This window comes from Nerophis ophidion, linkage group LG28 (assembly GCF_033978795.1).
Source record: "Nerophis ophidion isolate RoL-2023_Sa linkage group LG28, RoL_Noph_v1.0, whole genome shotgun sequence".
Taxonomy (NCBI): Eukaryota; Metazoa; Chordata; class Actinopteri; order Syngnathiformes; family Syngnathidae; genus Nerophis; species Nerophis ophidion.
In genome coordinates, this window is record NC_084638.1 from 7,166,877 (window position 1) to 7,181,572 (window position 14,696).

Below are 14,696 nucleotides of genomic sequence, written 5' to 3' on the forward strand. Positions count from 1 at the left end.
GCATTCTGTTCACTTGTAAGCACAAAGGTTTCCTCAGTTCACGCTCATAGAGGTCAGATCTAGTCTTAGACTGAGATTGGTCAGATCTAGTCCTGAAGCTGTTACCAAAACCCCAACTTTGTATCCTCCAACCCAAGGAAAAAACAAAACAAAGATCAATCAAGTCATTAAAGTACAATTCGGCCTTGTTAGCATTGAGGTATTGTGTAGCAAACTGATCGCCGTGGAAAGACCACTACCAGACCCAAATCAGTCAGACTGGAATACCCCACGTTAGTATTCTGTTCAGTTGTAAGTACAAAGGTTTCCTCAGTTCACGCTCATAGAGGTCAGATCTAGTCTTAGACTGAGATTGGTCAGATCTAGTCCTGAAGATGTTACCAAAACTCCAACTTTGTATCTTCCAACCCAAGGAAAAAACAAAACAAAGATCAATCAAGTCATTAAAGTACAATTAGGCCTTGTTAGCATTGAGGTATTGTGTAGCAAACTGATCACCGTGGAAAGACCACTACCAGACCAAAATCAGTCAGACTGGAATCACCCACGTTAGTATTCTGTTCAGTTGTATCAGTTGTAAGCACAAAGGTTTCCTCAGTTCACGCTCATAGAGGTCAGATCTCGTCCTGAAGTTAGCACCAAAACTCCAACTTTTTATCCTCCAACCCAAGGAAAAAACAAAACAAAGATCAATCAAGTCATTAAAGTACAATTCGGCCTCGTTAGCATTGAGGTATTGTGTAGCAAACTGATCGCCGTGGAAAGACCACTACCAGACCAAAATCAGTCATTAGACTGGTATCACCCACGTTAGCATTCTGTTCAGTTTTAAGCACAAAGGTTTCCTCAGTTCACGCTCATAGAGGTCAGATTTAGTCCCGAAGTTAGCACCAAAACTCCAACGTTTTATCCTCCAACCCAAGAAAAAAAACTAAACAAAGAGCAAACCTTTTGTCAATGTCTTTGACAGTCGTCAAAGTGCAATTAGCCCTTGTTAGCATTGAGGTATTGTGTAGCAAATTGTTCGTCATGGAACGACCACTACCAGATCAAAGTAAGTCAGACTGGAATACCGAAAATAATTGAAATAATTTTGGTACCGGTACCAAAATATTGGTATCGGCACAGCACCTCCAGCTATGTGGCAGCAGTGCAGAAACGAGGGGTGGGGGGAATATGACACGGTATGTCTTGTCGTACCCTTGGGATTACCGCGAATACGCTCGCTAACAAGATTATTCCGTGCACGACCCTAAAGAACAATAAGCTCTTTTATATGGAGCAAGAGAGATGTTCTGTCCCCCAGGAGGAGCATGACAGGAAGTATTTGATAAGCACTGCTGCATACTGTTAATACCTGAGTCCTGTGAACAGCAGGCCGGCCCACACCTCGGCCAGGACTGATTAGCATATCAAACCCCTGGAAGGACTCCGCATGTCACCAGACAGCCAGCACTCTCCCGTGGCGTGGACTTGGGCTAAGGCGTGGGTATCCGTGACGGGTGAGGGGGGTGGGGGGGTGAGAAGCGAGTGCAACACAGGGGGGCCGCGGGGAGTTCCGCTGCATCTCAATGAGAGCTCTTGGAAACAACCGCACGGCACTCTGGGATGGAATCAACCTTTGAAGTGTTGTTCAACTTCCAATCTTTCTGTGGAATTTACAATGCAACTGAGACGAGGCATTAATGCACGCTTCAACATTTTTATTTGGAATATCAACTCATCTCTGCTTCTATTCTTTGTCTCGCGTCGCACTTGGCACTGAGCACCATTTACACGACGTGACAACTTCAATACTTTCGGGGTTTGCAATATTATTAACTGATTTAGTTTAGAAACAATTTTTTTTTTTTATTAATAAAATTGCCCCAAATACCCATTCATAAACACAAAAACGCCATTCGTACAAAGGCAGGACCTTTCCCTGTCATTGTATTCCCTTTTTATTTACCATTTACACAACGTGACAACTTCACTGCTTTTGGGGGTTTGTAATATTAGAAACTGATTTAGAGCCGGCCAATAGAATGTCAAAGAATTTAGAAAAAAAGATAGCAAAAATATAGATTTGGCCCCAAACACCCATTCATACACACAAAAACACCATTCGTACAAAGGCAGGACCTTTCCCTTTCATTGTATTCTGTTTTTATTTACCATTTACACAACATGACAACTTCCCTGCTTTTGGGGTTTTGCAATATTAGAAACTGATTTAGAGCCGGCCAATAGAATGTCGAACAGTTCAGAAAAAAGATTAAAAAAAAAAAGAATTGCCCCAAACCCCCATTCATACACACAAAAATGCCGTTCGTACAAAGGCAGGACCTTTCCCTGTCATTGTATTCCCTTTTTATTTACCATTTACACAACGCGACAACTTCACTGCTTTTGGGGGTTTGTAATATTAGAAACTGATTTAGAGCCGGCCAATAGAATGTCAAACAATTTAGAAAAAAAAGATAGCAAAAATATAGATTGGGCCCCAAATAGCCATTCATACACACAAAAACGCCGTTCGTACAAAGGCAGGACCTTTCCCTGTCATTGTATTCTCTTTTTATTTACCATTTACACAACGTGACAACTTCACTGCCTTTGGGGGTTTGTTATATTTAAAAATGTTTTAGAGCCAGCCAATAGAATGTCAAACAATTTAGAAAAAACGATAACAGAATTCATACACACAATAGCCATTCATACACACCAAAACGCCATTCGTACAAAGGCAGGACCTTTCCCTGTCATTGTATTCTCTTTTTATTTACCATTTACACAATGTAACTGGTTTTGGGGGTTTGCACCTCTCATCCCGGGGTTTGAGCACTGATCGTGATGTGATTTCGGTAAACCTTCAGACATATCAGCGAAGCGCCCGAGCAAAAGCAACATTCTGAACAAACAACTGCATCATATGACCCAGAACAGCAACTTTCACTGAGACCTTCAGACTGACAACGACCGTAATGGGAGTCTTTTTTTTAAGAAGGAATTCTCCATTTCCCACCAAGTACATTTCCCCAGAGGACATAACCTCAATGCGAATATCTGTGTTGAGGCTCATCCTACAGCTAGAGCCCAGACAAATACACCGAGGGTGTTTGTAAACCTGGTGGGTGTGCACTAAATCTGCTAATCAGCCATCAACCACAGTCCCTGGGTTGTTTCAGTCCTACACGGAGATGTTACATCATGTCTGGCCTGTGTGAGCACTTATGATTGTGGTTTACAGAGTAAACAACTAAAAACTAAAGGTGCTATGTACTCCAATCGCTACATCACAAAACAAACAAAAAGAGTTTTAGAAATAATCGGAAACTCAAGACAGCCAAGACATGATGTTCTTTACAAGTGTATGTACACTTTTCACCACCAAATAATGCAATTTGTAAGAAAACTGTCCCTTACGATCTCCTGTGGTGGTGTCCTGTGAGTCCAGGATGCCAGACTCCTGCAGTGATCTGATACAGGAGTCCACCAACTCCAGGCCTGTTGTCAGCTCGTCCTCGATGTCCTTCTGTCCATCTGCAGACACACCAACAAATGACAGAAAATATGAGAATCCTTGTCGTTTCTGGACCACCTCCTCATGGGGGAACATGTCTAAGATGTGAGAAACAAAGAGAGACCATGCCCAGTTTCCCCCCTGGTAAGCAGTAAGGACAGTTTGCATCGTTAAAAGTCCACATTATGGGCATGAATAGTCCCTTCACCATTAAAATAAATCTTTGTCCACGGTGAAATGATTATGCAAAGTGAAAATGAGTTTGAATACACAACTCCAAAATATCCGTAAAGATAAACCCTGAATTGGTTAACGTGGACCCCGACTTAAAGAAGTTGAACAACTTATTGGGGTGTTACCATTTAGTCATCAATTGCACAGAATATGTACTGTACTGTACAATCTACTAATACAAGTCTCAATCAATCAATCAATCAATCAATCAATAAATTAAAGCATGGCCAGAGACAGGAGCAGACCCAACAAAGCAACAAAGAGAAAGTGGATTTTGTAAAAAAAAAAAAAAACTAAACTGATTTTAATGGCGCCTGGGTGGCCTGTTCATGATACTGGGAGTTTCAAAATTAAAAGTTTCAATCAATCAGTCAATACTTGGACTATGAGGTGGTTGTTTTCCCGAGATGCAAGTGAACTTGGACCGGAGATGGCATGAAGGTAAAGATATCTTTTATTTTAACACTATAAGTGCACAAAAAAAAAACGCACACAATGGTGGTACAAAAACTCGGCTGTGAAAACCAAACTCGCACTAAGGCAAAACTATGAACATAAAACAAAAACTTGCACTGTGGCATAAATAGCGAGAAAACTTACTTGGAACGGAACGAGAACGGGACATGGATCATTGGCATGGATTACAAGGTGCGTAGCAGGTGATGGAGGGTGATGTTGCCAGGGTGAACAACAGAAACAGACAGGCTTAAATAATACTGTGGGGATTAGTGAAAACAGGTGTGAGACATGAGGACAGGTGAAAACTAATGGGTAGTCATGGTGACAAAAATAAATCAGGAAGTGCAAAAACTGGAACTGAGTGGCCAAAAAACAAACAGAACATGACTAAAACAAAACATGATCACATAGACATGACACAATCAATCAATCAAAAAAAACCAAAGAAGCCTAAATTCCAGACTAGTATTTTCCTTCACTCTGAAACTGCAGCTGATTTATGGCCATAATGCTAATGGTTAAAAAAACAACAACAAAAGAACAAGCAAATACACAAAAAAGGTGATATTGATCGTGCTATGACGCCATCTTTTGGACAGGTTCCCGTGTCCTTCCATTTAGTGCTTTCAACCGGAAGTAGGAGTGCCGTTCCGTCTTAAATCATCCATAGCGTTAACTACTCGTATAAATTCTTCCGTCATCGATACGTTTTCCGTTCGGGCTCCAGTACTCTGGAATGCCCTCCCGGTAACAGTTCGAGATGCTACCTCAGTAGAAGCATTTAAGTCTCACCTTAAAATTCATCTGTATACTCTAGACTTTAAATAGACCTCCTTTTTAGACCAGTTGATCTGCCGCTTCTTTTCTTTCTCCTATGTCCCCCCTTCCCTTGTGGAGGGGGTCCGGTCCAATGACCATGGATGAAGTACTGGCTGTCCAGAGTCGAGACCCAGGATGGACCACTCGTCGGAACCCAGGATGGACTGCTCGCCTGTATCGGTTGGGGACATCTCTACGCTGCTGATCCGCCTCCGCTTGAGATGGTTTCCTGTGGACGGGACTCTCGCTGCTGTCTTGGATGCGCTTGAACTGAACTCTCGCGGCTGTGTTGGAGCCACTATGGATTGAACTTTAACAGTATCATGTTGGACCCGCTCGACATCCATTGCTTTCGGTCCCCTAGAGGGGGGGGAGGGGGTTGCCCACATCTGAGGTCCTCTCCAAGGTTTCTCATAGTCAGCATTGTCACTGGCGTCCCACTGGATGTGAATTCTCCCTGCCCACTGGGTGTTAGTTTTCCTTGCCCTTTTGTGGGTTCTTCCGAGGATGTCGTAGTCGTAATGATTTGTGCAGTCCTTTGAGACATTTGTGATTTGGGGCTATATAAATAAACATTCATTGATTGATTGATTGATTGATTGATTGATCGATCCAAGCAACGTTTGTAAGTTTTCCAATATAACTAAAACAACTCTTACTTCCTTAACCGTCCCCCGTGTGACGTCTGTAGGAGTGTTTTCGTGCATATTTATACGTGCTATCGTAACGTAATGACGCTAGTATATTAGACGGCAGTAAATTAGCGTTTTTAAGTCAATTTAATTTATTAGTACCGGTAGACAACTAGTTTGTACTTAGGAACGCTGTGAGTCTTTGGGCACCACAGGATTCCATTAAGAACCGATTCAAAACGATTCTCGATTCAAAATTAATACTTTAGGATTCCATGATGAACTACAATCCTCCATATAGCAAATAAACCGACAAATTCCTATATCGTTTAAAACAAAACTGGTTTTGTTTAATGCAATTCTACCCAAATGTTTAATGAAGTCAAATACTTCATTAAGTACTCAAGTAAATGTGTACAGTGGATATAGATCATCTACATCTACTATATGATTTGTCTGAGTGGCTGGGACGGGCTTAGAGCAACAAATAAAAATCCCTCCTAAAAGAAGCAGACGGTCTTAGTAGATCACATGTAAACACGACCCGTTGATGTTAGCGTTTGCACCCACTATTTAGCACATGCTACTTCAGTTTTAGCAGCTCAGTGATTGGAAGAATGTAATAAGTCGCCCCCTGGAACAATTCATGTAGCGTTCATGTTCATGGCTGAGCACCGCCTCGGCTACCGGAAACACAAATCCCGGCAGATGAGGGCAACATTAATTTCTTACGGAGAGGGACAAAAGGTAATAGAAAAGGTTTTAGCAAGTGGATTACCAGGACCGTTTTATTGATGCTACTGTACAGAGATAACATGCCGGATTTACTCTTAATATCAAATCAGAACTATTTTTAAAGCGATCCAGACACGATGGATTATTAAAAGTTCAGGAGGAGTTTATCCGGGTATTTTTGTGCAAAATTCTGTGTGATACTGTAACTGAAGTCAGTGCCAAAGCACTGGAATCAATCAAGACTGGGCTTAACGTGGCACTGGAATAGATCAATACTAGGTTGAACATGGCAATGGAATCAATCAAGACTGGGTTGAAAATGGCAATTGAATCAATCAAGACTGGGTTGAACATAGCAAGGGAATCAAGCAAGAGTGGGTTGAACGTGGGACTGGAATCAAGACTGGGTTAAACATGGCACTGGAATCAATCAAGACTGAAATGAATATGGCAATGGAATCAATCAATACTGGGCTGAACATGGCATTGGAATCGATCAAGACTGAGATGAACATGGCAATGGAATCAATCAAGACTTTGTTGAACATGGCAATGGAATCAATCAAGACTCGGATGAACATGGCAATGGAATCCATCAAGACTGGGTTGAACATAGCATGGGAATCAAGCAAGAGTGGGTTGAACGTGGGACTGGAATCAAGACTGGGCTGAACATGGCAATGGAATCAATCAAGACTGGGTTGAACATGGCTATGAAATCAATCAAGACTGGGTTGAACATAGCAATGGAATCAATGAAGACTGGGTTGAACATAGCAATGGAATCAATCAAGACTGGGTTGAACATGGCAATGGAATTAATCAAGACTGGGTTGAAAATGGCACTGGATTCAATCAAGCCTGGGTTGAACATAGCAATGGAATCAATCAAGACTGGGTTGAACATAGCATGGGAATCAAGCAAGAGTGGGTTGAACGTGGGACTGGAATCAAGACTGGGCTGAACATGGCAATGGAATCAATCAAGACTGGGTTGAACATGGCTATGAAATCAATCAAGACTGGGTTGAACATAGCAATGGAATCAATGAAGACTGGGTTGAACATAGCAATGGAATTAATCAAGACTGGGTTGAAAATGGCACTGGATTCAATCAAGCCTGGGTTGAACATAGCAATGGAATCAATCAAGACTGGGTTGAACATAGCATGGGAATCAAGCAAGAGTGGGTTGAACGTGGGACTGGAATCAAGACTGGGCTGAACATGACAATGGAATCAATCAAGACTGAAATGAATATGGCAATGGAATCAATCAATACTGGGTTGAACATGGCATTGGAATCAATCAAGACTGGGTTGAACATGGCACTGGAATCAATGAAGACTGGGCTGAACATGGCACTGGAATCAATCAAGACTGAAATGAATATGGCAATGGAATCAATCAATACTGGGTTGAACATGGCAATGGAATCAATCAAGACTGGGTTGAACATGGTAATGGAATCCATCAAGACTGGGCTGAACATGGCATTGGAATCGATCAAGACTGAGCTGAACATGGCACTGGAATCAATCAAGACTGGGTTGAACATGGTACTGGAATCAATCAAGACTGGGTTGAACATGGCACTGGCATCAATCAATACTGGGTTGAACATGGCACTGAAATCAAACGTGGGACTGGAATCAATCAAGACTGGGTTGAACATGGTACTGGAATCAATCAAGACTGGGTAGAACATGGCAATGGAATCAATCAATACTGGGTTGAACATGGCACTGAAATCAAACGTGGGACTGGAATCAATCAAGACTGGGTTGAACATGGTACTGGAATCAATCAGGACTGGGTAGAACATGGCACTGGAATCAATCAAGACTGGGTTGAACATAGCATGGGAATCAAGCAAGAGTGGGTTGAATGTGGGACTGGAATCAAGACTGGGCTGAACATGGCTATGGAATCAATCAAGACTGGGTTAAACATGGCTATGGAATCAATCAAGACTGGGTTGAACCTGGCACGGGAATCAATTAATACTGGGCTGAACATGGCAATGGAATCAATCAATACTGGGTTGAACGTGGCAATGGAATCAATCAAGACTGGGTTGAACATGGCAATGGAATAAATCAAGACTGGGTTGAACATGGCAATGGAATCCATCAAGACTGGGTTGAACAAGGCAATGGAATAAATAGAGACTGCGTTGAACCTGGCACGGGAATCAATTAATACTGGGCTGAACATGGCAATGGAATCAATCAATACTGGGTTGAACGTGGCAGTGGAATCAATCAAGACTTGGCTGAAAATGGTACTGGAATCAATGAAGACTGGGCTGAACATGGCAATGGAATCAATCAAGACTGGGTTTAACATGGCAATGGAATTAATCAAGACTGGGTTGAACATGGCAATGGAATCAATCAAGACTGAAATGAATATGGCAATGGAATCAATCAAGACTGGGTTTAACATGGCAATGGAATTAATCAAGACTGGGTTGAACATGGCAATGGAATCAATCAAGACTGAAATGAATATGGCAATGGAATCAATCAATACCGGGTTGAACCTGGCACGGGAATCAATTAATACTGGGCTGAACATGGCAATGGAATCGATCAAGACTGAGCTGAACATGGCACTGGAATCAATCAAGACTGGGTTGAACATGGCAATGGAATCAGTCAAGACTTGGTTGAACATGGCAATGGAATCAATGAAGACTGGGCTGAACATGGCACTGGAATCAATGAAGACTGGGTTGAACATGGCAATGGAATCAGTCAAGACTTGGTTGAACATGGCAATGGAATCAATGAAGACTGGGCTGAACATGGCACTGGAATCAATGAAGACTGGGTTGAACATGGCAATGGAATCAATGAAGACTGGGTTGAACATGGCAATGGAATCAGTCAAGACTTGGTTGAACGTGGCAATGGAATCAATCAAGACTGGGTTGAACATGGCAATGGAATCAGTCAAGACTTGGTTGAACATGGCAATGGAATCAATGAAGACTGGGCTGAACATGGCACTGGAATCAATCAAGACTGGGTTAAACATGGCTATGGAATCAATCAAGACTGGGTTGAACCTGGCACGGGAATCAATTAATACTGGGCTGAACATGGCAATGGAATCAATCAATACTGGGTTGAACGTGGCAATGGAATCAATCAAGACTGGGTTGAACATGGCAATGGAATAAATCAAGACTGGGTTGAACATGGCAATGGAATCCATCAAGACTGGGTTGAACAAGGCAATGGAATAAATAGAGACTGCGTTGAACCTGGCACGGGAATCAATTAATACTGGGCTGAACATGGCAATGGAATCAATCAATACTGGGTTGAACGTGGCAGTGGAATCAATCAAGACTTGGCTGAAAATGGTACTGGAATCAATGAAGACTGGGCTGAACATGGCAATGGAATCAATCAAGACTGGGTTTAACATGGCAATGGAATTAATCAAGACTGGGTTGAACATGGCAATGGAATCAATCAAGACTGAAATGAATATGGCAATGGAATCAATCAAGACTGGGTTTAACATGGCAATGGAATTAATCAAGACTGGGTTGAACATGGCAATGGAATCAATCAAGACTGAAATGAATATGGCAATGGAATCAATCAATACCGGGTTGAACCTGGCACGGGAATCAATTAATACTGGGCTGAACATGGCAATGGAATCGATCAAGACTGAGCTGAACATGGCACTGGAATCAATCAAGACTGGGTTGAACATGGCAATGGAATCAGTCAAGACTTGGTTGAACATGGCAATGGAATCAATGAAGACTGGGCTGAACATGGCACTGGAATCAATGAAGACTGGGTTGAACATGGCAATGGAATCAGTCAAGACTTGGTTGAACGTGGCAATGGAATCAATCAAGACTGGGTTGAACATGGCAATGGAATCAGTCAAGACTTGGTTGAACATGGCAATGGAATCAATGAAGACTGGGCTGAACATGGCACTGGAATCAATCAAGACTGGGCTGAACATGGCAATGGAATCAATCAATACTCGGTTAAACATGGCACGCGCCTTCTGGGTTGGAAAAGAACATTTCTCAAGCATCCGCCACAGGATGATTTTGTAAGGAACGACACGTTCTCTCAAATAAGAAGCCGGCGTGTTATTTCCAGTATTTTAAGCGGCCGCCACATACGGAGTGGAATCAGTACAATGCAAAAATCACGCTGTATTATGCAGAGTCAGCGGACAGAAGCCAAACAATGGCGCAGCAGATTGAATTTATGATGGGATTTTAGCGGAGGGATTTACTACCTTGGTTGCTCCAGCGGAATTTCTCCTCTGCCGAACTGCAAGAGATAAACGACAGAAAGCACATAAAAGGTTAGAACCCACAGCACAGACGACAACAAAACACACACTTTGATGTTCTTTCTTTACAATGCACGGTAAAAATAAAGCAATATTCCATAAAAAAAATATAACAACATCTATTTACTGTCCACAGCGGTTCACAATTCTGCTAACAAGTGACGGACACGACATGTCGGTGCTTTTTGAAATAATTACGGTACAGTGGAACTTGATCAAGGCGGTTCCGTTTATGTCGACGGCCATAATGCAAATAGTTACAAAAAACAACAACAAAAGAACAAGCAAATACACTGAAAATGTGATAGCGATCGTGCTATGACGCCATCTTTTGGACGGGTTCGCGTATACCTTCCGTTTAGTGCTCTCAACCGGAAGTAGAAGTGCCGTTCCGCCTTCTAGCCGTCCGTAGCGTTTTCCCACTCGTACGGATTCTTCCTTCATCACTCCAAGCAACGTTTGTAAGGTTTACAATATAACTAAAACAATTCTTACTTCCCAAACCGTCCCACGTGGGATTTCTGTCGCAGTGTTTTCATGCACGTGCTATCGTGATTTAGTGGCGTTAGCGTTGTTAGAATTTTGATTGATTGATTGAAACTTTTATTAGTAGATTGCACAGTTCAGTACATATTCCGTACAATCGACCTCTAAATGGTAACACCCCAATAAGTTTTCAAACTTGTTTAAGTCGGGGTCCACGTTAATCAATTCATCATTCAATTAGCTAATATGCTAACACGTTTACGAGTATCAATGGCATTCTTTTTGTATTGTTTCAGTTTCACAAATTATTTCGGTAAATTCACCAAAACGTCTTGTCTTTTTAACTGATTGGAGAGCTAGCTTGCGCAGTTGCGGGGTCTACGGCCATGACTTCTGTTTTGTTTGATCAGCCGTTTTACTGCCGTGTTACAGACACCGTTTGGGAACGATTAAGGTATGTAAATAAGTGGCCAAGGTATGGGTAACTTACACATTAATGCTGAAAGGTCCATACAGGTTTCGGAGCAACATATGTTGTCATCCAAGCAACGTTATCATGGACGCCCCTGCTTATTCCAGCAAGGCGATGCCGAGCCACGTGTTACAACAGCGTGGCTTCGTAGTAAAAGAGTGCAAGTACTAGACTGGCCTGCCTGTAATCAATGTGTGGCGCAATATGAAGCCTGAAATGCGACAACAGAGACCCCAAGTTCTACTGCGCATGAAGTCTAGCACACAACCTAGGTCCATAGATGCTACTTTGATTGTTTACAAGTAAATATTGTGTGTAAATAAAGCTGCAACCCAGCAAACTGCAGCTGGTCACAGACCCCCAAAACAAAAGCAAGAGAGATAATAAAGTGTAGCGTAACATCTGATGACAATAAAGTCGAACACCGAGACCCACCTGTGACTCGTGGACTTTCATGAACTGAAAGAGAAACCTAATATTTGGACTTTTTGTAGTGTTCTGCCCTCAAACCAGAACTCTGTTTACTCTTGTTTTCAATTTCAGAGTAGTTCGCCCTGGGGTCTGCCATGTGTTATTTCCCCAGTCAATCTAGTGCCTCGGTTTTTGTTGTGTTTCCCGGTTTCCTTATTTGTAATATTGACGCAGCTTTAGTCAGTTTTCAGCTCCCAGCCAGGGCCGCCGCTCTTTATTGCTTTTTGTGCCGCCCATCTTGTTCAGAGTCACATGTCCGCTGTCATTTATCACAGCCCCTGGCTTTCGGTGGGAGGGTGTTGTTGATAAATTGCTGTGGCTTTGCGTAATACAGTTTTAACTTGCACTTACAGATGTAGCGACCAACTTTAGTGACTGACGGTGGCTTTCTGAAGTGTCCCTGAGCCCATGTGGTGATATCCTTTACGCACTGATGTCGGTTTTTGATGCAGTACCGAATGAGGGATCGAATGTCACAGGCATTCAATGTTTCTCCAGATTCTCTGAACCTTTTGATGACATTACGGAGTGTAGATAGTGAAATCCCTAAATTCCTTGTTGGGAAATGTTCTTAAACTGTCGGACAACTCATTTTGTTCGCAAAACGGTGACCCTCGCCTCGTCCTTGTTTGTGAATGACTGAAGCTGCTTTTATAGCCAATCATGGCACCCACCTGTTCCCAATTAGCCTGCACACCTGTGGGATGTTCAAAATAAGTCTTTGATGAGCATTCCTCAACTTCCTCAGTCGTTTTTTTGCCACTCGTGCCAGCTTTTTTGAAACGGGACAACATGATAGGGGATATAATCATGGAGCCCTGACTGGAGGGCGAGGCAGGCATGAATAGTAGCCTGGCTGGCGACTGCAACCAGGCTGCCAATCAGGGACAGGCGAGGGAAACAAGCAGGAAATGGAACCAAAATAAGAGCGTTGACAGGAAATGAACACAAACACAGAGGTAAAACCAAAACATAACCAACCTGTCAGAAACAAGCCTGACAAAATCAAATCCATTATTATCTCTGGTCAATTAGGTAACATATTACTAATAATACTTCTTGTTTATATTATTTTATTTATTTATTTGACTGGAACGGTACAATTAAACATTGCTACCCACAGGTACATAAGACTTCTAGCCACAGGCTAATTGGCAATATTTTTCCCTTTTAATTAAAAAAAAAGTAGATAAAAGTGTAAAACATACAAAAGAAGTCCCTGACAGTGTGTCCATGTTTTAGTTTTTCCTGTCTTTGTTTCCTGTCAGCGCTCTTATTTTGTCTGTTTCCTGTCTTTCTCCCTGAGCGCTGTTTCCCCCCCTAGCTGCGGCTGATTGGCACCTGGCCACACCTGGTGTCAATCAGCCCGATTCCTATTTTTACCTCCTTTGTCCTCCAGTCAGTGCTGGATTATTGTCACCACTACCCGTCAATGTCATTAAGACTTATCGTTGTAGCCGTGTCTACTTTTGTTCACTCTGCTCACGCCGTAGTTTCTTCTTGGCACGGTAAGTGTTTTGTTCATAGCCTAGTCTGTTATCCGCACCTGTTGTTAGTACCCTTTTGTTTGTTCTTGTTTTAGTATTTAAATTAAATCATGTTTTCTTATTCAATGCCTAGCTGCTACCGTCTCTGCATCTTGGGGTTCGTCACAAACTCAACCTGACAATAAGTACAGAAATGAAAAAACAGAAAATAATTGACCCCGTTTGAGCGTACTAAACCCAGTTCTAGTGCTCACACTTGTGTAGGTACTGTTATTTGATGGTAAATAACTCATCAAAAATAGCTACAGAATGTGATTGAAATGAATCAATGCGTAGGAATTGGAAAACAGGCAAAAGGAACCAGGAAACAAGGATAACAGGTTACAGAGGAGCCCTGACTGGAGGGCGAGGCAGGCATAAATAGTAGCGTGATGCGTAGGAAATGGAAAACACGCAACAGGAATCAATCATGGAATCGATGCGTAGGGAATTGTGATAATCGCGATACCGCGATTATTACTCATATTATAATCCATCCATCCATCCATCCATCTTCTTCCGCTTATCCGAGGTCGGGTCGCGGGGGCAACAGCCTAAGTAGGGAAACCCAGACTTCCCTCTCCCCAGCCACTTCGTCTAGCTCTTCCCGGGGGATCCCGAGGCGTTCCCAGGCCAGCCGGGAGACATAGTCTTCCCAACGTGTCCTGGGTCTTCCCCGTGGCCTCCTACCGGTTGGACGTGCCCTAAACACCTCCCTAGGGAGGCGTTCGGGTGGCATCCTGACCAGATGCCCGAACCACCTCATCTGGCTCCTCTCCATGTGGAGGAGCAGCGGCTTTACTTTGAGTTCCTCCCGGATGACAGAGCTTCTCACCCTATCTCTAAGGGAGAGACCCAAACTCATTTGGGCCGCTTGTACCCGTGATCTTATCCTTTCGGTCATGACCCAAAGCTCATGACCATAGGTGAGGATGGGAACGTAGATCGACCGGTAAATTGAGAGCTTTGCCTTCCGGCTCAGCTCCTTCTTCACCACAACGGATCGGTACAACGT

General features: G+C 42.8%; 1 protein-coding gene across 6 annotated transcripts in view; it reads right to left on the minus strand.

The window, feature by feature from the left end:
• ctnnd2b (catenin (cadherin-associated protein), delta 2b) overlaps window positions 1–14,696 on the minus strand; it is a 236,984-nt gene that overhangs the window by 115,089 nt on the left and 107,199 nt on the right. For all 6 annotated transcript variants that reach the window (XM_061890179.1, XM_061890183.1, XM_061890182.1 and 3 more), the window contains exons 4-5: window positions 10,670–10,704; window positions 3,409–3,525 (exon numbers count right to left, since the gene is read on the minus strand). In XM_061890179.1, the coding sequence (XP_061746163.1) occupies window positions 3,409–3,525; window positions 10,670–10,704 (152 nt within the window). The remainder of the gene's footprint in view (window positions 1–3,408; window positions 3,526–10,669; window positions 10,705–14,696) is intronic.